This window comes from Heterodontus francisci, chromosome 42 (genome assembly GCF_036365525.1).
Source record: "Heterodontus francisci isolate sHetFra1 chromosome 42, sHetFra1.hap1, whole genome shotgun sequence".
NCBI lineage: Eukaryota > Metazoa > Chordata > Chondrichthyes > Heterodontiformes > Heterodontidae > Heterodontus > Heterodontus francisci.
Window position 1 is genome coordinate 6,780,402 of NC_090412.1, and position 26,939 is coordinate 6,807,340.

The window sequence follows — 26,939 nt, forward strand, 5'->3', positions numbered from 1 at the left end:
GGAATTAAGGGATACAGTGGGAGCGCGGGTAAGTGGATCTGAGTCCACGAGAAGATCAGCCATGATCTTATTGAATGGCGGAGCAGGCTCGAGGGGCCAGACAGCCTACTCCTGCTCCTAGTTCTTATGATCTTATGACCTGAGGGCTAACAAAAGTGCTTCACCACCAGTTCAGTACTTTTGAAGTGTAGTCATTGTAGCCAATTTGCACACAGCAAGATCCCACAAACAGCAGTGACCAGATTATTTTATGTTGGTTGAGGGATAAATTTAGACGAGGTCAGGAGAATTTCTCAGCTCTTTATCATGATAATACCACAGGGTCTTTTAACATCCACCCACGAGGGAAAACAGAGCCTTGGTGTTAACATCTAGTCCACACTCCAGCATCCCCTCAGCACTGCACTGGAACAGCAGTGAGGGTTGGGATTGGAGCTGCAACCTTCTGACTCAGAGTCAAGAGTACCTTTTGAGGAAGTGAAAGAGGCCACCTCTGGAGCAAGTGTAAAATGCTCCTTCATGCCCCACAAGGAATGCCATGCAATGCCCTCCCTGATCCTGACCCCCACCCCCAAATTCCTACCCGCCACTTACCTGGACCATTCCTCCACCAGTTTAGGTGAGCTGGTGAAATTTTAGCAAGCCCCGAAATTCAAATACCCTGGGCCAGAAAATAAGGCCGGCGCGGACAATTCACTCCCCAGCCTACCTGAAATATTGCAGGGTTTAAATTGATCTAAATTTCTCCAGTCTTTCCCCAATATGAGAAAATGTTAAAAAAAAACTTAAATCCTCAAGTAATAATGTGTTAGAACCTGAAGCCACATTGGGGGGTGGGGGGTGGGGGGTGGGGGGGGGGGAAATCCGATGGCACTTTTCAAAGTCTTTACAGCACAGAAACAGCTGATTCAGCCCAACAGGTGCACACTCTGACAAAAGCAAACCACCGCAGAGGCTGGAAACAGGTCAGGCAGGATCTGCAGAGAGAAAAAGAAACACAAGAAATAGGAGCAGTCCATTATGGCCCCTCGAGCTTGCTGCACCATTCAATATCATGGCTTAGCTTCTGCCTCAACTCTACTTTTATGCCTGCTCCCCATCAAAAATCTAGCTATAGATCCCAGCCTTGAAGATTCTCAACATTGGATCATCCAGAACCCTCTGTGGTAGAGAATTCCAAAGATTCATAACCCTGAGTGAAGACTGAACTTTTCTGGTCACCAACCTTTCATCAGAAAAACGGCTGAAAGGTCATCAGCCTGACACATCCATGTTTATATGCCCCACAAGCCTCCTTTCTCCCCACCACCTTTCAGGCAGCTGTCAGCTTATCATTCTACTCCTTTCTCCTTCAAATGCTTATCAAGCCTCCCAGTAAATACATCCTTTTCTGCTGAATAGTGGGCCAAGTGCAGGATGCTAATGGCTTCTAAAGGTTTTGTGCTATTGCAGCAGTATGGCTGATGGGGCCATTCCATCTTACTAAATGCCTTCCCCACTCTTGGAATTATGGCATTTTATAACCAAGTTTATGAATGGACTCAGTATGGAGGAGCTGCTGTCTCGTTTTTACCCTGACCCACGAACAGCTGTGGCTGTGCACTGTCCAATTACAACTGGCATCCTTCGTTAAAGAAAGTGCAATGATCACAGTCTCAACACAAACATTAAAGCCTTTGAATTTCATTCTTCCATCTGAAAGATTTCCTAACCCCTTTGTTTACCTTCCTCTTGTATTGTGGTTCAGAAGCAGCAAGATCACCCATCCTGCATCAGTATAAATGTAAAGACTCACGCCAGCCGCAGCTTTCTCTTAAAAAAAAAAGATACTTTTAAATAGTGGGATTCACACCAGTGACTGCTATGCTACAGTTTTGGGTTCCATTAGTTAAGCATTGCTGTAAAAGAAACTGACTCAAAATAACATAGCTATAGATATCAACTAACATGCATTTATATAGCACCTTGCCTCTTTGAAATATCTAAAACATGCATCACATAAGCACTTAAAACTTAACATTGAGCCCCAAGGAGATATAATCCGGTGACCAAAGGCATGGTCAGAGGTTTTAAGAAGCATCTTCAAAAAGGAGAAGAGGTGGAGAGGCAAAGGACTTTAGGGAGAGAATTCCAGAGGTTGGGGCCGAGGCATCTGAAGGCACAGCCGCCAATGGCACAGTGATGAAAACTGGGGATGCTTAAGAAGCTAGAATTAGAGTTAATAGAGGGAGAGGGAGCACAGAGGTGTAGGGAGAGGAATAATTGACACTTCACTTACATTGTTCCCACACCCATCTCTCCCGCCGCTTGCCTGTTTCTTTGATCGCTTTCCCTTCACTAGGAATTAAGCACATTTGTGCACAATTAGAACGCAAAATCCCATGTAAATAAACTGCGTTCTAAACAGTGAAAATAAATTAACAGTTTGTTCATTTATTTTTATTTAACATTTTTTTTATATAAAGTGCACTGAGCATGGGATGCAGGACTGAGCAATGTGCTGCTACAAAAGCCAAATGAAAAATACCACTGTGTCTGTTTTTTGGGGTGTTGGCTGGCAGTCTTTAGTGGGAGTGGAGGCCCAAGTGCGTCTTCAGGTATTCATAGAGTATGTAACTGATGCAGACAGAAGGAATGGCTTTGATCAAGTTCGCGGTAAATCCACGGTAGAACCCAGGCAAGCCATCTTCGGCCAGAATATTCCAAAAGTATTCCCTCATCCTTGGCTTTCTCATTCCCTTTTGGACAACTAAATGCAAATCAGAAACACAAACAAGTCAGCGTACGTGAACAATCATTTCAAAACAAAAACACAAACTAAACTTTCTGCTGCACGTTCGTGTCAACTGAGATTTTGTTTTGCTGTGTATGGTAACATCTTAAGTTCGGGAGTGTATATGATAATTATCCATTTATACTGGTGTATAAAATGGCAATGAGGAGGGAACCACAGACAGATCGGTGTTCTGATGAAAGGTCACGGACCCGAAACCTTAATTCTACTTCTCTCTCCACAGATGCTGCCAGACCTGCTGAGTATTTCCAGCATCTGCAGTATTTTGCTTTTATTATACAGATAGAGATTCCTCAGTTGTCAGCACTCAAACTTAACAGTAGGCCATTCAGCCCTTCAATAAGATATGGCTGAACTTCTACCCAATTTCACTTTCCCACCCTATCCCTTAGCACCCAAAAATCTATTGACCTCAGTCTTGAATGTACTAATTGAGTAGAGTTTTCTGGAGTAGAGGATTCCAAAAAATTCACAACCCTGAGTCAAGAAATTTCTTATTAGTCCTAAATGGCCGACTCCTCATGCTGAGACTGCGCCCCCCCTCCCCACCCCCCCCCCCCCCCCCAACCGCCCCAGCAGCTACTCTATCAATTCCTTTCAGAATTTATGTTTCATAGAGTCAGAGTCATTTGTGGTAATCAGTAATGAGCTTTGACAAAAGTACTTTTAGGTACTTATAGAGTCAGACAGCATAGAAACAGGCCCTTCGGCCCACCGCGTCCATGCCGACCATAACGCCCATCTAAACTAATCTCACCTGCCTGCATTAATTCCATGTCCCTCTATGGGTTGCTCATTCAAGTACCTGTCCAGATGCTTCTTAAATGTCGCTACTGTTCCTGCCTCCACCACCTCCTCAGGCAGCTCATTCCAGATACCCACTATTGTTTGTGTGAAAAACCTACTCCTTTGATCCCCTTTAAACCTCCTCCCTCTCACCTTAAATCTTTGCCCTCTAGTTTTAGTCACCCCTACCATGGGAAACAGACTCTGGATATCTACCCTATCTATGCCTCTCATAATTTTATATACCTCCATCTTGTCCCCCCTCAGCCTCTTTCGCTCCAGGGAAAACAGACCCAGCCTATCCAATCTCTCTTTATAACTCAAGCCCTCCAAACCAGGCAACATCCTTGTGAATCTTTTCTGCATCCTCTCTAGTTTAATCACATCTTTCCTGTAGTGCGGTGACCAGAACTGCACACAGTACTCCAAATGCGGCCTAACCAACGTTATGTACAACTGTAACATGACGTCCCAACTCTTGTACTCAATGCATCGGCCAATGAAGGCAAGCATGCCATACGCCTTCTTCACCACCCTGTCCACCTGTGTTGCCACTTTCAGGAAACTATGTACTTGCACCCCAAGGTCTCTCTGCTCAACACTCCGCAGGGCCCTGCCATTCACTGTATATGTCCTGCCTTGGTTTAACTTCCCAAAATGCATCACTTCACACTTGTTTACGTTAAACTCCATTTGCCAATCCCTTGCCCACCTTCCAAGTTGATCTATATCTGGTTGTAACCTTAGACAACCTTCTTCACTGTCCACTATACCACCAATTTCGGTGTCATTTGCAAACTTATTAATCATGCTCCCAACATTCACATCCAAGTCATTAATACATATGACAACCAGAGGGCCCAGCACCAATTCCCTGTGGCACATGACTGGTCACTGGCCTCCAATCTGAAAAACAACCCTCCGCTACCTCCCTCTGCCTCCTATCACCAAGCCAATTTTGTATCCAATTTGCTAGCTCACCCTGGATCCCATGTGTTCGAACCTTCTGGACCAGCCTACCATGCGGGACCTTGTCAAAGGCCTTGCTAAAGTCCATGTAGACAACGTCCATCGCCCTGCCCTTGTCAAGCCTCTTGGTCACCTCCTCAAAAAACTCAATCAAATTCGTGAGACATGATTTTCCACGCACAAAGCCATGCTGACTATCCCTACTCAGACCATGCCTTTCCAAATGCATATAAATCCTGTCTCTCAGAATCCCTCCCAATAACATTCCCACCACTGATGTAAGGCTCACCGGCCTGTAGCTCCCTGGCTTATCCCTGCTGCCCTTCTTAAATAAAGGCACAACATTAGCAATCCTCCAGTCTTCTGGTACCTCACCCGTGGCCAACGATGATACAAAAATCTCTGCCAGGGCCCCAGCAATCTCCTCCCTTGCTTCCCATAGCATCCTAGGATACACCTGGTCAGGCCCTGGGGATTTATTCACCTTAATGCGTTTCAAAACCTCCAACACTCCTCCTTTGTAATGTTGATATGCTGCAGAATGTCGCCGTTCCCTACCTTGAACTCACTAGCTTCCATGACCTTCTCCACAGTAAATACTGACTAGAAATATTCATTTAAGACCTCGCCCATTTCCCGTGGCTCCACACATAGATTGCCACACTGATCCTTAAGGAGACCTACTCTCTCCCTAGCTACCCTTTTACTCTTAATGTACTTATAGAATCTTTTAGGATTCTCCTTTATCTTATCTGCCAGGGAAATCTCATGGCCCCTTTTCACCCTCCTAATTTCCTTCTAAGTGTTTCAATTAGATCACCTCTCATTCTTGTAAATTCTAGGGAATTTAGGCCTAGTCTACTCAATCATTCATAGGAGAATCCTCTAATCCCAGAAATCAAGCCAGAAGATTTGTTTTATTCCCTCTAAAGCAATTATATCCTTCCTCAAGTAAGGAGACCAAAGCTGTATGCATTACTCCAGGTGTGGTCTCACCAAGGCCCCATACAGGTGCCAGTAAGACTTCTTTACTCTTATTCTTCCAATCCCCTTGTAATAGAGGCTAACATACCATTTACCTTCCCAATTGTTTGCTGTACTTGCATGTTTTACTTTGTAATTCACGTACAAGGACACTCCGATCTAGCTGACAGCATTTCCCAGTCTCAACATTTAAGAAATATTTTGTCTATTTTTCCTACCAAAGTGGAAAATGTCACATTTTTCCACATTATATTCCATCTGCCACGTTCTTGATTTAACCTGTCAAAATCTTTTGGTAGCCTCTGCATCTTTAACTGCTCGATTTCCCAGTAAAGTCAGCAAACTTAGATACATTACACTATGCCATCAAACGAGTCAATATAGATAGAAAATAGCTGAGGCCCAAAGCACTGATCCCTACAGCACCCTCTGACATGAAAATAATCCAATTATTCCTGTTTTCTGACTGCTAATCAATCCTCAATCCATGCTAATCTTACTCCAAAGCTCGAGTCCTAATTTGGTATAATAATCTTGTGTGGCACCTTCAAAACTTGACACTACACTACATCTACTGGTCCCACCCCCCCCCACCCCTTATTGATCCTGCTAGTTAAAAACTCAAAAAAAGACTTGTCCAGCAATTTCCGTATCATAAATCCATGTTGACTCTGCCTAATATGGTTTAAGTGCTGTTTTCACATACCTAATAATAGATTCTTACATTTCCCCACTCCTATGTCAGGTGAACTGGTCTATAGTTCCCCGTTTTCTCTCTCCATGCTTTCTTGAATAGCATTGTTATGTTTGCTACCTTTGAATCTACGGGGACCATTTTAGAATCTAGGCAATTCTGCAGAATCAAAACTACTACTTCCACTATCTTTGTAGCTACCTTTTAAAAGGGGCGGCGCAGTGGTTAGCACCGCAGCCTCACAGCTCCAGCGACCCAGGTTCAGTTCTGGGTACTGCCTGTGCGGAGTTTGCAAGTTCTCCCTGTAACCGCGTGGGTTTCCGCCGGGTGCTCCGGTTTTCTCCCACAGCCAAAGACTTGCAGGTTGGTAGGTAAATTGGCCATTGTAAATTGCCCCTAGTGTAGGTAGGTGGTAGGAGAATGGTGGGGATTAATGTAGGATTAGTATAAATGGGTTTCTGTTGGTCGGCACAGACTCGGTGGGCCGAAGGACCTGTTTCAGTGCTGCATCTCTCTATGATTCTATGAAAACACTCAAATGCAGGCCAGCAGGATGTGTTGACTTAATTTCTGCAGAAATATTACATTACTGACACCATTTAAGTCCCTCATTCTCACCGGACCCTAGGTTCCCCACTACTTCTGAAATGTTTTTTGTCTGCTGTGAAGACAAATACAAATGGCCTGATTTTAACTCTGTAGGTGAACGGGTTTTCATCAAGTTAAAATCTCCTCCAAAGTATTTGACGTTTCTGCCATTTCCTCATTCCACATTTTAATTTTTCCTGTCTCTCCCTCTAAGGAACCCTAATTAACTTTGTTGATCTTTGTTTTGACATAGCCAAATCGGCAGATTGTGGGCTCACCTCCCCCTCCTAAGACTTGAGCTCAAAGATCTAGGCCGACAGTCCAGTGCAGTGCTGCACTTCAGATGAGACATTAAACTGAGGCCCTGTCTGCCTGGTAAGACAGGTGTAAAATATTTCTTGAAAAACAGCAGGGGAGTTCTCCCCGGTGTCCTGGCCAATAATAAATTGATTTTGGTTTCTATCTCTCTGAAATAAGCTTCTACCAATATTTTCACAGAACTCTTATCCAGTGCTGATTTTCTTAGTAATCACATGTTAATAATGACAGAATGGCCTTTATCGGCTGATTTTAACCTAACCCAGTGGAAATTGAACGTGATTGGTTCAGATATATTGCAACGGAGAGTAAAATCAGATGAGGTCGAAAATGTGCATCTAATCTGAACCCACGCCAATCCTACCAGGCTGGGTTAGGTTCAAATAGGGGCTCTGATTTCATTGATAAGACAGTTAGCTAGATATTTTTCCATTAAATTTATTAGTAAATTTCTATCCTTCAAAGTCACAAAATTGTGAGTTTTTCTGCTCTCCTGAGCATGTCTGCTACACTCACCTTCTGCCTGCATTTGAGTGTGCAGCACCATCAGTGGATAACTGGCCAGCTGCCCAACTACATTCGAAGTCGTGGCGCTGCCCACGACCAGTAAGATGTGGGGCCCCTCATTTCTTGTTGTGGATCTCTGTATCCACAAGTTCTTCATTGTCTGCAAGTACAAAATTAGGACTCAAAGAAACAGCAATCTCGGGCCTAGAAGGCACATTGTACAAGGAAGACTATAAATATAATTAATAGGAGTTAATGCGTAAGTAAACATGGAAGTTAATAGTCTGTCAAGGGATTTAATCTAATTGCAGGTAACCGGTTGATGGGTTATTGCATGCGTATTTATACAGTGCCTTTCACAGTTAAATGTCCCAAGGCACTTCACAGGAGCATTAGACAAAAACTGACACCGAACCACATAAGGAGATATTACAACTGGTAACCAAAAGCTTCATCAATGCAGTAGATTTTAAGGAGTATCGTAAAAGGACAGGGAGGTAGAGGAGGAGGAAATTCCAGAGCTTAGAGCCTAAGCAACTGAAGGCAAAGCTGCCAATGGAAAATAAAATCAGGGATATGCAGGTGGCCAGAATTGGAGGAGGCTACAGATCGGCGGGGGGTGGGGCAAGTGCCACGGAGGGATTTTGACACAAGGATGACAGAGGCATTGTCAGTCTGAGAGCCAATGTAGGTCAGTGGGTCTTTTCTACTGCAACTTAAAAAAGGTGCAAAAATTATTAAATCAAGTACCTAATAGACTTGAGCTGGTAGGACAAGAAAATAAGATGGGGTGTATAACTGGTCAGTCTCTTCCCATCTGTTTGGTACCAAAGGTGGGAGGAATTCAATTTTCCAGATGATCATCTCCACTGTGAAATAACAATCTCATGGAAGATAAACTAAAGGAGAACTTTTCTTCAGTGAATTTAACCAACATATGGTTACAAATGCTCCCAAAAGTGCTCTGCATTCACCACAGAATACCCAACCTCTATTAGCCATTGCACTTATGCAGCCCGGTTAGTTGACATGTTAGTCAATCTTGACCCTGGCAATGTTGCTGGTAGGGGGATTGGGAGATAATAATGCTATTGACTGTCGGGGAGGTGGCTACATCCTTATTCGAGAAGCTAATTTCTGGCACGAATGTTACTTGCCACTTATCAGCCCAAGCCTGGACACTGCCCAGGTCTTGCTACTTCAAATGCTTCATTATCTGAGGAATTGTTACAGCAATCAGTAAACAGCCAACCAACATCACTAACATTATCTGGTCCACTTATCTCATTGCTGTTCTTGCAATCTTGAACACAAATTCACTGCTGTGTTTCCCTATCTTACAGCAATGATGATTCTATGATTCGATGACTCCACTTCAAGAAGTACCTAATTGGCTGCATAAGAGCTTTGGGACATTGTGAAAGATGCTATTTAAATATTCTTTTCTCCCCCCCCCCCGCCCACAAATAGTTAACAGAACAGGTCCAATCTGCTTCGGCTCTAATGCAGCTCACGATATTTGTCACACTAAAGGCACTTTACAAGTTGTTAGTATACTCTTTTGCACCTGCCCAAATAAACACCTACCTACCTCATACACAGCTAAGTCGATACCAGCATAGGGGATGATGCCGAGGATATTTGGGACATAGCCCCTGTAGAAGGTGGAAATTCCTTCATACACAAATATATTCCTGACATGGGCATAGAGTTCTCTAGGTTCCCCCGTCTTTCGCAACATCATTCTTGTTTTCATCATCTGTTAAAAAGCAAAACCAACTGCTTATTAATTGCAACGAGACACATAATTCAATTAGATTTAGCCTGGTACCAACCAACATACTGAATGCAAGTTCCGAAGAAGGGTCACTGACCCGAAACGTTAACTCTGCTTCTCTTTCCACAGATGCTGCCAGACCTGCTGAGTGATTCCAGCATTTCTTGTTTTTGTTTCAGATTTCCAGCATCCGCAGTATTTTGCTTTTATTATACTGAATGCAAGACTGTCCAAAAAGTATTGCAAGTACAGAATTACTAAAAGGTAATAGCCAGGTACAAAGATAATTCAAAAGACAAATGGAATGTCGTCGGCCTTTATTTCGAGAACTGGAATATAGTTTTTTTTAAATTCATTCATGGGATGTGGCCAGGCCAGCATTTATTGCCCATCCCTAATTGCCCTTGAGAAGGTGGTGGTGAGCTGCCTTCTTGAACCGCTGCAGTCCAGTGCTGTTAGGGAGGGAGTTCCAGGATTTTGAAGAAATAGAAATAGGATAGAAAGGAGTGGAAGTTGTTCTACAGTTTATATAAAGCTGTGGCTAGAGTCGATTTAGAGCACAGAGTTCAGTTCTGGACACTGCACCTCATCATATTGGCCTTTGAAAGAGCTGTAGGGCAGATTCACTAGAATGACACTGGAGCTAAAAGGGTTAAATTATAAAAGGACAGATTGTGTAGACTCGGCTTTATTCCCCGAGTATTGAAGTTTAAGAGGGTGATCTGATTGAGGCGTTTGTAAGATGGTAAAGGATTGGATAGGGTCATAGAAACCATTTCCTTGGTGGCCGAGACGCGAACAAGGGGATAACCTTAAAATTAGGGCCGGGGTGGTTTGGGAGGCGGGTGGGGGCGATTCAGAAAGCATTCCATACAAAAGGTTAGTGGAAATTTGGAGCTCTCACCCCACCCCCAAAAAAAGGCTGTTGATATTTTCATTTGGCCTCCAGTCTCAAGAGATTGATTCTTTTTTAGACAAGGATGTTGAGGGTTACAGAACCAGGATGGGTAAATGGAGTTAAGACACAGATCGGCCATGATCTAATTGAATGGAACTGACTCAAGGGGCAGAATGACTTCCTCCTGTTCTTTTGCATGAACATTTGTTCATATAAAATTCCTCTTAGCAGAGACATTAACATCTGCTCCTATATATATTGTCAAAAAGGCTCAACACCTTTACTGAAGCAACAAAAGGAACTTCAGATAATTCTGTTGAGCATTCATCCATTAGCAACTCAGCCTACATGTGTGTAGATCTTAAGACTTCTTTTATGCACCTCAAACAAAACTCCAGGTTATCCTTCAAAGCGCCAGTAAACAGGGCCGTATATTTGTGGTTAAGTTGTTGGGATTGTCTTCCATTCCAAAGGGATAATTAAGAAATTAATCCTTAAACTCTGGCTTAGGTTCAAGTAACATTTCTCATGGTAGGGACTCAAAATTAATTCAGAATTGGACATAGCAGTGGAGTAAAGTCTGAATCCTTTTATTTTTAATGGAAGTTTTAATTAAGCAGAGATAATTAAATTTGTGTGTGTCTGCATCCACATGAACTTGCCAACGACCATCTGAAGTCTTTCTGCAGTGACTAAGTGGGTCTGCTTGCAAGCATTTATTTGATGGCCGTTAAAGATAGCAGTTCTGCTGGAGACTAAAAAGGTAATGTGTAGGACTTCCTTGAATTGTTTTTTAAATATATCAACCCTCTCCAAATTAATGTAAGGAGTTAACCGTGCATCCCCCCCACACACCATCACTAAGGATGACATTAGGAAACGAGTTAACATAATGCATTATTCTTTCATACCTCGACTGGATAAGTGGCTGTTTGAGAGAATGCACCAGCCATTGACCCGGCAAGAATTCTCTCTTTTATTCCCAAATTTTCTGATTCAACTGATATTATACCCTTTAGCTGTGAACACACAAGAAATTAAAAAGTTAGAAATCTCGAGCAAGCTTGCTCTGAAACATAATGCCGTGTTACTTCTCAAAGCACCAAGAGCCCAGAGGCTTTTTTTGAAAGGGGAAAAAAAAAGAGGGAAGAAAGAGAAATCACTAAATCCAACAAGCCAACTCCAACCAAACTCTTAATTCTGGATTTTCCTACACTTTTTGATCCCTACTTTTAACACCAAGTTCTTCCCCAATATCCTAGAGGGAGAAGAGATTTTAAAAAAGCATAGGGACAGGAGTAGGCCATTTAGACTCTGCAGCCTCTTTAACCAATAGCCCATTTATAATCCAACTCCATATCCCTTTGCTTCATATCTTTGAACACATTTCATTAATTTTAAATCTAAGATTGCTAGTTTTTTTTTTAAAACAATTGGCCCAGTATCAGTCATTTGCAGGAGAGGAAACATCTATCAGATTTGGCATATATAAGTGTTTCCTAACTGCATTGCTAAAGACCAGGCTCCAATTGTTAGGCTGTAATCCCTAGACTTAGACTCAAATAAGTGGAAATAGTTTCTCTCTATCTACCTTATCAGCTCCCCTAGATGTGTTCAACTATGATCAAATCATTCCTTAATCTTTTGCAACTCTAGTTTGTGTAGCACAGTTAATACTGCCTTCATCAATTTGCCTTCTCAACAGATGGGAACGAGACCATGCATTTTTTCCAAGTCATGTGGCCTCTGATATAACCCATTACATAAAAGTTGGACATCTTTATACACAAGAACTCTTTCAAAATACCGACATCTGTGTACTTGTATGCTCAGGACAGTTCCTGGCTATCCATGCAAACAAATTCTAAAAGAGATAAATTAAAGGAATTGGAGACTGAAATCTCTAAGCCCATGCATTAGCACCAACAGGAAATGGGTGAAGCATTTGCAAATGCAAATCTTCCACAGATCACTGGATTCAGGAATAATGTCAAAGGATTGGATGGCATCAACAGCTAGACCATGTTCAAAAAGGTCGGAAGGAATATAGGCCAGTTAAATAGCGTGGAATGGCCAGTATCCAGTCATAACCGAGCAGTTGGGAAAAAATATAAACTAATCATGAGAGTCACCATGGTTTTGAGAGAAATATATCTAACAAACCTACTAGTTCTTTGAGCTGGACAATAGATGGATCTCTTACACACAAAATTAAAATGTTTACAAGTGAAAGATATATCTATGGGGAAGAACATTAAAAGGACTACGGCATAAGGAAGGTGAACTGGGAATAAAAATATGAAGGGTTGCATTTAGCATGGTCTGTGCCTTTAAGGTCACTGCTCAGGTTCTGACATTGGATAAGTGGTCTAAATAGGCACATTCTGAGAAAGGTGCTTTGGCTGAAAGTGGGAGGGGAGGCAAACATCTCTCAATTTCTAAGATGTTTTCTTTATTGGACCACTCCATCTTTTCAAAAGGACATGGCTTTGATCACTTGACAGTCATCTCCACCATTCATTCAGTGAATTGGACTTCCAAATTTTCAGCTTTATTATGCAGTGAACAATGACAATTAATGCATAAAGGGCTCTTGTACTCTGCTTTAGAATTTTTGTTTGGCACTACCTTACTTCCAATTTGCTTTCAAAAATAGACCTTTTTGAAGTAGTTTTCTTTGATCTGGCAAAGGTGTATCCAAATATTTCCTGCTGCACCCATCCTCCCCCAACAATAAAATTCTGCCTGTTCCAGAACGTTCCAATTGAGGGAGGTTTCTGTGAATCGACAGCTGCTTCTAGATACTTCACACCTGCCTTTAATCGCCAAGATCAGAAAAGTAGTTCAGGAAGTGACCAGCTCTCATCTTTTGAATATATTGCCACTTTTATCAATGATATTCAAGTTGATCAGATGAAAATGTGACAAAATTTGTACGTGGTGCTTTTAAAATGGCACTGTGGTGCAACAGCTACACCAGATGCAAGAACTTGCTTAAAAAAAAAAAAATCTCAGCATTGCTCCTAGTCAAGTCAGGTGATGATCTATAATGACATTATACCATAGATCATGCATTGTTCAGGTATTTAACCTGCCCAGTCCCTTCAAAATCACAACATCCAACTTCTGTTCAATAGATTGCCTCCCAGCAACATTCCCTCCAATTTCTTTTTGGAATGCGCGGGCCATTTAAGCGTGTGGCCCTTTGAGATTCTTTTTGCCGCGGCCGCACAATTTAAAGGGATAAATTTCCAAGTTGTCACTTAGAGGGAATGCTGCCTCAGGTCAGCCTTTAATTGCTGTACAGTGAGGAGCTTTGCAGGTTCAAATAGGCTGGTCAGTTTCAGGGTCTAGTTAAAATATATCCAGCACTTCATTATTCTACATCTACAACAAACTGCAATATTTAGATGTGCCAATCTACGAGGTTTAATAAACAACAGCAATGCAAAGCTACAATTGATTATCTTAATGTACCTCCTCATATGCCATGAACTTGAAGGCTAACTCAGGACCAATTTTGATAATATTAGTTAGATTCCCTCTCCACATTGAACTGAAGCCTCCTTCCTTAATCATTGCTTTTAGGCCACTAGAAATCTTCATCTTATTCTGTCGGGTAGAATAAATCTGCAGAAAATGGCACAAAACAAAACTCGATTCTAATCAGAGATCAAATAACTGGTGCTGACAGAGCTGAAATATTCACCACTTACAAATGCTGGTTAAAAATGCACCTAAAGAGAAAGAAAATGGATCAATCCAGGCAAACGTATCACTATTAGGACACTAAATTTACTCAAAGCAGATTTTTGTATTATCTGGCAAAAAGTTTTAAATTTCACAATGCTAGGTCATTTCATGAAATACAATTAACATTTGTGTCAACACTGGACCACACAACATCGATACAGAATATCAAATATCTGCAGATCCCCTGTTCAGTTTAAATAAACATACACAGCTACATGATACCATATGAGAGGTTATAACAAAGACTGTATAGGCTAGAGCTCTTTTCTCTGGGCAACAGAAGGCTGAGGGGTGACCTGGTAGAGGTCTTTAAAATGCTGTAGAGGTCTAGAGTCAGAGTCATAGTTATACAGCACAGAAACAGGCCTTTTGGCCCAATGCGTCTGCGCTGACCATCAAGCACCCATCCAATCCAATCCCATTTTCCCACATTTGGCCTTTTTGTCCTATGGTGTTTCAAGTGCTCATCTAAATACTTGTTAAATGTTGTGAGGGTTCCTGCCTTTACCACCCCTTCAGGCAGTGCGTCCCAGATTCCAACCACCCTCTGGGTGAAAATATTTTTCCTCAAATCCCCCCTAAACCTCCTGCTCCTTACCTTAAATTTTTGAGAAAAGAATGAGTGAAAAGGCACAAGGTTTGAAAAGGTTTGATACGATGTGGTCAGAGGTCTGAAGCTTAATAATCATATAGCACAGCAGAAGCCATCAAGCCCCAAGTCGGCTCTTAAAAAAGAGCTGTGCAGTTAGTCCCACTCCCTTGGTCTTTCGCCATATGAGCAAACTGACACCATGGTTGTGATGTTTAGCACTGCTACATCAAGAACTGGCCGTGGGAATTCAGGTAATTGTAGCCTTTTAACAATTGCCCCAGGTGCAGGTCACTAAATTGCTGGTTAATTTCAGGCTGCAGGGCAGAAGAAACAGGATGAAATGCCTGCCTTACTTTCTCTAATTCTTAGGATGAGGAAAATGGGGCTGAAATGGGTGGCCAAAACACACTGGTTGGGCTGAATGGTCTGTTTCTGTGCCGTTAAAATTCGATGAAGCTAATGATGATTCAATATCCAAGCCCCGACCAGTGTGATCAGAAAGCTTGAACCTGACGCTTCAGCACCTTCAGGTCTTGAAAATCTGAGCATCAACACCAGAGGCCACTTGGTTGCAGTGAACTTTCCTTCCTGAGAATAGTCACAATATATTTTATCTTTTCATTCCTCCCAAGCTAAGGGGGGGGGGGGGGGGGGGGGGTGGCAAACGTTACAGGGGTCTAGCACTTCCTCTTTTCACAGAACGTTGACAGCACAGAATGAGGCTATTTGGTCCATCATACCTGTGCTGGCTCTTTGAAAGAGCCAAATTGTTGGGAGTGGTCTGCTTGCATTGACAGAACCCAACTCCCTTAACATAACTGCATTTTCATAGGTCTGAGATATCAGTCCCTTGTGTATATGAGGGGACAACAGCAAACATCTGAAGGAGACTTGCACCTCTCCCAGTGGCTGAACTCCTGTAATATAACTGCACCTCATGATAAACAGCGAAGTCAGCATTTTGGGTACACCAAAAGCTTAGTTATAACTTAAAATAATTCTCAATTTGAAGCAAATAAAGCTGATTAATGAATAGAAAGCATAAATGGCAAGTTTTAAACTACAGGCACATTGGAAATGAGCAATCCTACCTGCATCAGCACTCTCAGCCTGTCAAATGGGGCAGTCACTGTTCGTGAAACGCCTCCAGCTGTACCTCCTGCAATGAAGTGGCCCCACCACTTGTCTGGTTCCTCATTCTCCAAGAATTCCTCCCAATTGGTTATATCATCATTGATAGAAAAGATCTGCCGGGGGCAGGGTGAAATGGGGGGGGGGGGGGGGGAAATCATTAAAGTGGTAAAAACAAATTTTAAATAACTAAACTTTGTTGATGCTTCCACAGTCCTTCAAAAGTTAAAAAGTTCCTAAAAATGGTAAGTTTTAGATATAAAATGTGCACTGCAGTGCAAAGCTTCTAGAAAGGACTCAAGAACACAAATGGTGTCAAAGTCATTGAACTTGCATATTTTAGAGCTAAAGGAAAGCAACAGCAATATCTGTACTGGTAGCAAGGATGCAAGAGACAGCAACAGTCCTGCACATCATAATCCAACTTTTACATCCTCTTGAAGTCTTTCTAGCTTGCAAAACCATGATATTTCACGGGACATTTAATGATCATAGGGCTAACTCATCTTTCTAAACAATCTCAAAGCCAATGACTTTCTGACCCAATTCCTACCATTAGCTCCTGATTCTTTCCATTTTCAGACTGTGAGCACTTCAGCTGTTTAAGGTCCCATTTTTATTCAGAATTTTACCAATCCAATTATTGGCTCACCCTGCATAAAGCAGACATCACACTGGGCATCATAAGTACTTCATTGCCCGCAAAGTGCTTTGACATGGCGGCAAGAGACATAAACTGCTGCATAAATGCACATCAGTATTTCCGCATCGGGGCATGCATTTATCCAGAGCCCACAACTCACTGTATATTATCTGAGGATTCATTTTAGAGGCCCTACTTACACTGTTGAACCTCCAGATGTCAATCATAGTTCGCATGTTGTCCTCTACTCTCGTTATGTAGACCTTTCGCCACTCGTTCCAGTCCATGTCCATATAATCATCCTTGTCCAAGCTGATAAATTGCAATAATAGAAAGAGCAGCATTTGGTTTCTTGACATCTTCTGGATTGTTTTTGTATATACATAAATTTACAAAAAGTTAAAATTTTTGCATTAAAACATAATGGCACAGTACGTTCACAAACTTGTGCCATGACACTGTCCAAAGAACACAGGGGAAGTCTCCTGGCCAGCACATATTCCCCAAGAACAGTAGGTTAAATTGGTCACTCATCTCATTGTTGTTTAGGGGATCTTGATGTGCATAAATTTGCAGCTGGGCTTGCCATGTTACATTTCTAAACTAACTTACTGGCTGCAAAGCACTTTGGAACATGAAGATCTGAAAGATGCTACCCTGGTGGAACAACTTTGTCTCTGGAACCTAGATTCAAATCCACCTCACTTCTCCGATGGCTGCAAGATCCCATGAAATGAAGCTGGGCAGTCTCATCCCAGTTCCAAAATGGGCACTGGCTTAACAATTTTCATTTATATAGTGCTGTATATGTAAAACATTTCAAGGGACTCAAGAGGGTTATCAATAAAGATCTGATACCAAGCCACACAAGGAGATATCAAGATACATGACCATAACCTTGCTTAAAAAAAAAGGTAGGTCTGAAGCAGTGCCTTGAAAGGAAGGGACAGGTTGCCAGGCAGAGGGGGTTTATGGAGGGAAATCCAGAACTCAGATTCTAGGAAGCAGAAAGCATGGCCGTCAATGGAGCAATTAAAATAGGGGATACACAAGAGGCCAGAACTGGAGGGGAGCCAAGTTTCCAAAGGTTTGGAGGACTGGGGAGCTTAGAGATAGGGAAGGGCAAGGTTGAAGGATTTGAAAACACAAGGATTTTGACATTGAAGCTGTTGTCAGACCAGGCGTCAGTGTAGGTCAGCAAGCACAGAGGCGAAGGGTGAACTGCACTTAGAGTTATGGACAGTAGATCTTTGGACGAACACAAGTCTATGTAGAGTGGAAGATGGACAGTGCAAAACAATTTCTAATTCAGGTTTGCCTCCTTGATAAAGATAAAGATAAAGATAGAGAAATATGAAAATACTGAATACCACTTTTGCCTATTAACGCACAGTAACAAACATTCACTGATGTTCAACCATCCATTAATCATAAATGTCCACAGAAGTCATGGAGCATTGCAAGCAACTGATCACCTCAGTATGAAGAGACATTTATTGTCTCCATTTAGATAGTACACCAAATATCACTCCCATCATGCAATGAAAATTTAACAGTTACATTCCTTTGAGTAGATTTAACTCTTGCCAAAGTAGTCAAGGTTTCTTTGAAATGAGGTACAAAATGACATTTTCGGTAACCTTTAATAATAATGGATAATTCCCTTATTCTTTCAAAAGAAATCAGGTAACATGCACAATAAAACTACCAACAAAATTTCAATGCGAACTCCACATAAGTAGCGACTGAACTACCCAAAAAAAAAAGAGTGGACTGGATACAGTGTGTGAACCGAGAAAACTCTTTAGACGTTGCCAATATCTTTTGCTTTGGTGCAAGGAAATAAGCAAAGGTTGAACCCCTCATTTCTTGGGGGTCTCCAATGATATAAACTTTGGAAAGTTTACGCCACGGAATGGATCAATGAGTCAGGTGGTGGAGTCTACAACCCAGGAGCCTGTTAAAAGAACCCAAGTGCTGTGATGGGGTCTTAAATGGATGGTTTTGAACTTACCACCTCATTTTCTGTGCAATTAGCATTCATTACATTAGTAAAACATGTCTTGCATAATTTGAATTGACTTACTGTTGAAGAATATTGCGCGCATGGTAAAGATTAATACTGACATGCAGTCTCCCCATGAGCTGCATAATCCTCCACTTGCTTATCTCGCCTACAAACATACATTAAAATAATACAAAATCAAAATACTGCCAGATGCTGGAAATCCAAAATAAAAACAGAAAATTAGGTCAGTCAGCATTTCAGGTCGATGACCTTTTACTCAGAGATGTAAAACTTGTGTGAGGGCCTGTAGGAAGAGGGGAAAGGGCACAATCTTGGTTAAATGTGAGTCACGTTGGCAAGGAAGCTTTTATTCCCCATCCCTCATTCTCCTAGGAGCATTAAGAAACATCAAGAAATGTGGAACTGGAGCCCCATGTAGGCCAGAAAGACACTGGCGAACCAGTTGGGCTTTTACAATAAACTGGCAGCTCTCATGGTTATTTGCTGCTGCGTCACAAATTGCCAAATTTGTTGAGTTCATTATGCAATGACTTTCAAACTTTGTTTTTTTTTGGCAAGTGACCAGGACTCCAACCCCCTTACACCATAATGAGTCCTAGGTTTTCAAAAAGAGTTGGCATCATGAGTTGCAAAGACTGAGCCATACACAGAGACAGCAAGAGCTCCCACTCATTCTTAACGTCCATTCATAGGCAGATATTTACACGAGTTTGATTGTTTGCACGCTTGTTGCGAGCCAGACAAAAGGAAAAAAACTGTCACACTCCGGTAGTTCAAAAGCACCTTCAGGCCAGCACTTTACTCACCCCTGCTGTTCTTTGTGACTTTTCCAAAGCCAAGCATTATCGTCATTTTGTGCTCGTCAAGGTATTGGCGGAATGCTTCAAAGTCTCTACCTTTCAAACCACCCTTTGATAGTCATTTTTTTTGGAAAAGGAAAGAAACATAATTTTACTGCTAAAATTCAATCATCACAACTCATTTCTTCTAGGACTAAAGAGAGGGCTGGAGAAAGAGAGATAGGAAGATAAAGGTGATATTCATTCCAGTTAGCATTGGATTTGCACCCAAGCCAGAGAACTGCAGAAGCAAAGTGTGCTAACAAAATACATCACTGTCCTCAGTTATAATCTTGATACCATCTACAATAATATCTTTATATTTTCTAATTGCAAATTACCAAATGTAGCAATCATTTCTACCTGGCAATTAAGCATTCTTTTTCAATTGAGGAAAATCAACTTTTTTGTAGTTATTAGAACTGTTAGGGTTTACTCTAGTGTACAGCTGCAGCAGAAACAGAAGTTATAGCACATAGATTCCTACTAGTGATCATGCTGACAGGCCTGTCCTCGTTACCTCTCTTAGAACATTCCCCAGCCTACCATTTTAAAAAGTCATTTTAACAGAAAATACTGTTCACCAATACAAGGTTCATGACCAATGTAGAGAAGCTATATCTAAGTTAACAGGATATTGGATTCTCAGCATAAACTGAGGACACCATTTTAAGGTTGCGATTCACACCACATCTGGAGTGCTGCACCCCGTTTTGGTTCCCACATATGGCAGGTGATATAGTGGCCTTTGGAGAAGGTCCGGGAGTGACAAGAATGATCCCTAGCTCGAACTACAGCTATTCAGAAGCTCAAGAACCTTAAATCGATTTACTTTGTACAACAGATTTAGAGGTGACCCGACAGAGGTCTATCCAATAATTAAATGGGGGTTTAAGAGTGCCTGATGATGGATTATGACTGATTGAAGAGGAACAGGGACATGAATTTAACTTCACAAGGATCGGAATCGACTGAATGTTTGCTGGTGGCTCTTTTCCCCAGAGAAGTGAGACTCTCCAATGTCTCGTTAGCTGGTGTGGTGAGTGCAAACCATCTGCATTGCCTTCAAGAGGGAGCTAGACCCGTTTCTGACTGGGGCAAAGATCACACCACATAGAAGACAAGTGTCTTGACAGACGACACTTGGTCCATGTGATTTCTTGGACTGGTTTTGATCAGCTGAGGAGTATCCTCCATTACTGGCCCTGGTTTTATTTTGACATCTTCCAAGAGATTATGTGTGGGTGGGGACGCAATGTTTTGTCATAATGTTCCAGCCATCAATGTGGGGCAGGCTTGATGAACCAGTTAGTCTCTCCCTGGCCCTCAATTTCATACCTTTGTATATTACTGAGAGCAATCTATGCACAACACAAGGCTAGATATCAGTAAAGGCATAAAATGTATCAGGGTACAATATTTCCCAAGAATATTTAAGGCAGTGGAAGTTTTTGTTACTGCACATCTAATCACGTACACGAACAGCAGTCCCATAGTATATTTACTTACACTATCAAATTTCCCAAGTGTACAAGTCATACTTAAAGAGCAATTTATAAACTGGTGTCCCTCAGAAGCCTACATATGACTGTAGCCAATATTAATGCCAAATAGCGCATTTCTTTGCTTTAAAAATGGACAATGCTCTTTAGAATAGTGGGCACAGCCATATCATACAAACATTAATATCACCAACAGTAGTTGCGATATTGAATATTAAGTGGTGATTTGAGGTTTTTAAGGATTTTGATAGGAACCAACAGGGTAGTCAAAACTTTTCTGGGGAAGACTAGAACAAGGGGGATATAACCTTACAATCAGAGCCAGGCCATTCAGGAAATAAGTTAGGAAATCCTTCACGCAAGGTGGTGTGGAAATTGGTGTGGAATATTCTTCCCAAAGAGCACTCGATGCTAGCTCCATTAATCGTTTTAAATCCAAAGCAGAAAGATTTTTGCCAGCCAAGGGTATAAAGGGATGTGACGGCAAGGCAAGTGGATGGAGTTATGATAGAGATCAATGTTATGAAAATGCTTCTATTTTTTAAAAAGAGGGTTTGTTTTAGAATTATGGACATTGGTTTATTTGGGTAAACTGAAAACACTCCATTCATTTTTTTTAAAAAAAAGGTTCACTGAGAGGTCTTGTTTGAAAACAAACCTTTACTGGATATCACATGCCTTAACCTCAAACAGAAACCTTGGTGACCTAGGGGAGATGTTTACAGAGCAGTGACATGTCACGATTTATCAGGGTCAGGAGTTGGTTTCGCTTCAGAGATATTGTTTTGGTTCAGTTGGGGCCCAGACTGTGTTTGAAAGCAGTTGGTTTTGTAGTCTGCTGAAAAGAAACACCCAGCTCAACCCTTTCCTCACTTCTCTGAAAAGCCCTGAGAGTTCAGTGTGCGTGAGAGCTAAAAACCCCTGGTGCCACATTTCTCCTGAGAAGCCCAAGTATTTTTTTTTTGGTAAACGAGGGGTGCGGAGGTGTGGTAGGTATTTAAAAAAGGGAACTTTCATATTTCAATCTGTGTGTTAATGCTTTGCTTCTTTACTGGATGAGTCTTGTTTTATAATAAACTGATTTTGTTCTCTATTGAAGAAACCTAGTTGGTGCATTTTATTCTGGGATAAAGAGTAGCGTATACGATTGACCATATCAGTAACTGGGTAAACATTTAAAATATATGTTGTGACCTGTGGAGAAGAAGTGGAACTAGCAAAGACAGGGGACTCCTCCCACCTCTGTTGTAACAGCCATGATCGCATTCAATGATAGGATTGAATGGTCACTTCCTGTTCCCATGTTCAAGGCTGTAACTAAAAAAGACAACTAAACATGAAAAAAAGGACTGAATTTACAGATACAACTCATAGTTTGTCCTATAATATACTGTCTTTAAATAAGGTGGCATTTTTACACTTAACACCACTGTACCTTTGGAATTTCTTCCAGTGCAATCAATAAATCTTTAGCATCCACGCGACCATCCTTGTGGACATTAAGCCTCGTGTAAAGATCTTCCCAAAGATTGCGTCTAGCTAATTGCTCATCAGGGATGCCTCGTTGGAAGATCTCTTTCATAAACAGTAACATTTTGAGGGCTCCTGAAATACAAAAAAGAGAAACTTCCAATGCGCCACAGATTTTAAATAAAGCAGGGAGCAGTCTGCTTCGTTTTACTCACACCCATTAACTAAGACAGGTCACTCGTACCTGGCGTTGATATGAAATGTATTCTTGTTAAATGAACATGAGTTCAGGGACACCATTGAAGAACTTCCAAATTGAATGGGTATCGAGGCAGTTTGCCTCAAACTCTCATGCAGAGTTTCATCCATTCTTGGTCAACTCCCTGGACAATGTTGCACTAACAGCGATGAATGCATTTCAAAGGAGGGGCAACAGAAGTAGATGATATGCATCGGCTTCTGACTGACAGTAATTACGTGAACAGCCAGTGCGTGGAGGTCACCCTGTGTGTCAGCTTGGCAACACCCTCACCTTTGGTTCAGGATGGAAGTTGAAAGCCCAAGTGAACACTGTGAAGAGACATTCTGGGGCAGCACCATGACCAGAGGCGCAGTCCTTCAGATGGGCTGTTAAACTGAGGTCTAGTCTGCCAACACAGGTGGGCCATCAAGAGCTACAACAGGAAGGTAACACTGTCAGATTGGTATTTTAGAAGGATGATATAAAATGGGATACAGACACTTCTTCATTCAAATAACTGCCACTTAATTTCATTGCAGTAAAATTACATGGTCCTAAAAGCACACTTAATTTCACTAACTATAAATGCTGATTAATAAATGGCTGCACGAGGCTTCTGACCAATGGGCCAGAAAATTCAAATACAAGTGCACACTTGTACTGCCACACTCAAACATATTATGCAAAGTGTTTGTAAAATCCTGATATGCATATACCTTGTTTACTTTTCCCTGCCCAACAGTACAGTGGGTGTACCTACACTCCATGGACTGCAGCAGTTCAAGGCAGCGACTCACCAGAACCTTCAGGGGCAATTAGGGATGGGAGTAAATGCTAGCCCACATCGCATAAACCAATCAAATAAACTTTCATTACATTGGCAGCCAATGATAACTACAAACTCCGCCATCTCCTGTTACTATTTCTCCAAGTCCTTTTCTGTAAAGTTGCCATTGACTGAATACTTCCAATTATTAGATAACCTTCAGGTAATGAAGCTATTCAACGAGTCTAAAATCCAAGTTTCGCATTGCTGGGGGTGGAGAGAGATTGGCTGGAGCAGGTAGCTTCACATCACTCAAGTTTCAGATTCACTGGAGTTTCAACCTGGTTTGGTGTCAACCCAGATTTAGTGAAGCATGCACAGATCCATTGGACTTCCTAGCCACTTTGCAAGTTTACCCAGAATTTATTTACATTACACCTGCACAACAGGTCTAGAGAAAGAGAGGCAAGTGGGAGCAAGCAGCATGAACAAGGCAGGGCCAGGCTTGTAGCTACCTGGCTCAATGACTGCTGTACAATACTGACAAGTTTACAACAGAAAAATGATTTCCAATAAACAATTACATATGCATACACATTCAAGGTTTGCAAAAAAACTGAATGGGAGATAACTGATCCAGCAACAGCTGCCAAAAAGGTTTTGGCTGCAGACATTTCCTTCAATATTTGCAAGATACTTGGACCCTTTATAGGACTAAAGGAAAACAAGGCAGGCAGAGGGAGGGTCAAGAGAATGCCGTCTCCTTTCAGGGAGTCAATTAATGGATATCGTGGAAAGTTAATTGTTTTTTTAAAAGAAAAGGTCTGGAAAGCGCAGAAAGTAAGTAAATGATATGTGAAGATTAATCCTGGTTTTCTTGGGAATTAGATTTATAGATACACACAACAGCAACTCTCCCGCTATATTTCTCAGTGAGTGAGAGGAAAGTGTGTTGGCTAAAGTGCGACAGTAAACAATTCCGATACTTAGAGTTGCCAATCCTCCAGGATTGCCCATTAATCTGCGGCAGCAAACCTGGAGAAAAATCAGTCATTAAAAAAAAAACATTTCATTTTCTCTAACATTTTAGTGACAAAAGTATTGAAGGCAAAATCGAGAATTAGCCGATTGACAAAAAGTGCCTGCAGGGTGGAACACTGAGGCAGGGCAAGTGCAGATAGTCATGTGATCACATCTAACCAAAGCTGGCAACCGTACGTTACACAAGACTTTATATACAAGAGATAGAAGTGCATAAGTTAAAGGGGCAAAATGGTTAAATATCCAAGCTCAGCTTCTAGGGCAGTGTTTTCTGTTATCAAAGTTCAAAAGTCAAATATTGCATGATGAATTACCGTACGAGAACCTAGGATCCATTCTTGGTAAATAAGTGCTCAATAACATGCTATAGTCTGGATGCCATTACATTTATTCATCACAGTAAATGTTAAAATCTCACCAACTGAAGAAGTCTTCCATCTTATTGACTGAAAAAGATTTTTCGTTTCTTAGGGATGTCACAATGCTGTAGTGACATCGCACTGGAATCAACCACAGGCAGTTGTTAGTGGGGGTGGAGGGGTGGGGAGGAACTCTAAACAGCTCTTTATTTTTAAGATGTCATTGCAGACAATGAGTGGCATGGTATATTGTTTACTTCATTTTGATACCAGTGAACGGCCAGCTTAGTTCCATGGGGATCACACACGCCAGAATCCCCCTCGCATCAGGAGGTTGTAGGTTTAATCCCCACTCCAGGACTTGGGTAGAACTCAGGTGGCAGTGCAGTAATGAGAAGGTGCTGCATTGTTGCAAGTGCCATTCTACAGACAAGACATTAAGCTATGGTTCTGTCTTATGTTTAGGCAGAGGTTAAAGATCCCACAGCTCTTATGTGAAGTGGGGTGGGGACACAGGGACTCCTGTGTCCTGGCCAATATTCCTCCCTCCAAAAAAAAAAGACTTAATTGGCCCTTATACTTGGCTATCAGTCACTATGTCAGAATATCTGGGCTCAAACAACCCATGTGCATCACCTCTAACTGAAGCATCTAACTTGATTATTCTGTTCACCAAGTCTTTGATGAACTTGAAAGAAGACTTATTGAAAGTCTGAGATAAGTCATAAGGTCATCCTCAAAAGAAGTCAAGGTTCGTTAGACAAGATCTTTGCTTTCTAAAGCAGCTTATATTCACTCGATTATTGTATAAGAATCCTTAAGTTAATGTCCAGTTGATTCCATTACTTTACAAGATATTGATACAGTTGGGTTCAGACCTTTCATACTAAAAGGCTGTTCCACTCCAAGAAGCCATGAAAAGCTGGAAGAAGTTTTCCTGGAGTCTTGCCATTAACCTGAACAAAGCTTGAAACAGGTGAAACTAATGCCTGCAGACAGTTCAAAATTTTTGATGTGTGTGGAAACAAATAGTACACTAAGTGAAATATGAATTTTTAGCTTATGCAGCGTACCGCATTTGCAGGGACACTTCTGAATGCTTTATGATGTACACTATCATATTAGGAGGTACTGCTCATGGCAATAGACAGAGGCTGGGATCAAGAACTGAAAACTCATTTCAACAGGAGGGTTTTGAAAGCAATAACAGAGGTGGAAAGCCAGAGGCAATTAGAGCATTCCAGAAGGCAGGAGCTTCATGGCTGAATGAGTGAATGACTGGCAATGCTGGAGCAAGGAGGCGAAAGGTTGAAGAGACATGCAGTGTCACAAGCAGCTGACATCAAATGCAGGGACACAAGACTGGAAGAGGTCACTCAGTAAATAGGGCAGGAAGAGACCATGGCAGCGTTTGAGAAGACAGACAAAATTTTTGAAATCAATACACTGGGCAGTGAGAGCCTGTGTATGTTGGAGTGGGTTCAGCCTTCAGTGGACTAGGCTGGAAACTCTGGAATTCTGTTAACACACCTCTCTAACCTCCTTTAAGAAACTCCTTAAAACCTACCTCTGACCAAGCTTTTAGTCCCAATATCTTTCATGTGGTTTTGTGTTTGTGAAACGCCTTGGAACATTTTACCACATTAAAAGGTGCTATATAAATACAAGGTAGTGTTGTGGTGGCGCAGACGAGGAGAAAGGTTGCAGAATTTTGAATGAATTGAAGTTTATGGAAAGTTGAGACACACAGACCATGTAGAAAAGTGGAATCAGATCTTAAGTATTGTATTTTCTCATCCTTCAAGACAGGAAGCAGTAATTCGATCCGTTAGTAAAAAAGGGAGCTAATTGTTAATCCTGGGGTATGTAATCCAAGTACATTTCTCATTCTAAAAAGCATCTGGTACTACTAAAAGATTGTTGAAAATGCCCAGAAGGCACATTTTCCAGACTACATAGGACAGATCTGATTTCTATCAGACCTTGATGTACCTGCACTGGAGGTGCTTGGAGACAACTAGACGGCTAGAGTGCAAGGTTTTCCATTGTCCAACAGTAACATCTCTCCCCTTCAGCCCTTCCCATATCCTCGTCACTAACCTCATTCTCCCCACTCAAGGGCAAGTTCAAGAAACAACCTGAAATAGATCACAAGAAATGGAAGAGAAGTTAGAAACGAGGTTCACAAAAGCCTCAAGAGGAAAAAAGGGGAGATTGCGGGAATATAAGAAAATTAGATGCATTTGAAACAGGTCGAT

General features: G+C 41.7%; 1 protein-coding gene across 1 annotated transcript; it reads right to left on the bottom strand.

Annotated features, from left to right (window-relative positions):
- Nucleotides 1-2,488: 2,488 nt before the first annotated feature.
- On the bottom strand, nt 2,489-24,810 carry LOC137355316 (calcium-binding mitochondrial carrier protein SCaMC-2-like). Its single transcript, XM_068020307.1, has 11 exons — nt 24,741-24,810; nt 22,240-22,409; nt 19,270-19,372; nt 18,521-18,608; nt 16,635-16,746; nt 15,752-15,907; nt 13,793-13,945; nt 11,227-11,334; nt 9,232-9,399; nt 7,650-7,800; nt 2,489-2,749 (listed from the first exon to the last, which is right to left on the bottom strand). The coding sequence occupies exons 2-11, from the start codon at nt 22,396-22,398 to the stop codon at nt 2,565-2,567; spliced, it is 1,383 nt and encodes a 460-aa protein (XP_067876408.1). The 5' UTR covers nt 22,399-22,409; nt 24,741-24,810; the 3' UTR covers nt 2,489-2,564.
- Nucleotides 24,811-26,939: the final 2,129 nt, after the last annotated feature.

Coding starts and splice junctions, on each gene's coding strand:
- LOC137355316 (XM_068020307.1), bottom strand. CDS start 22,398: ATGTTACTGTTTATGAAAGAGATCTTCCAACGAGGCATCCCTGATGAG. Junction 19,373..22,239: donor CACTGGAAGAAATTCCAAAG/GTACAGTGGTGT, acceptor TGACTATCAAAG/GGTGGTTTGAAAGGTAGAGA. Junction 13,946..15,751: donor GGCTGAGAGTGCTGATGCAG/GTAGGATTGCTC, acceptor CATTTTCTGCAG/ATTTATTCTACCCGACAGAA.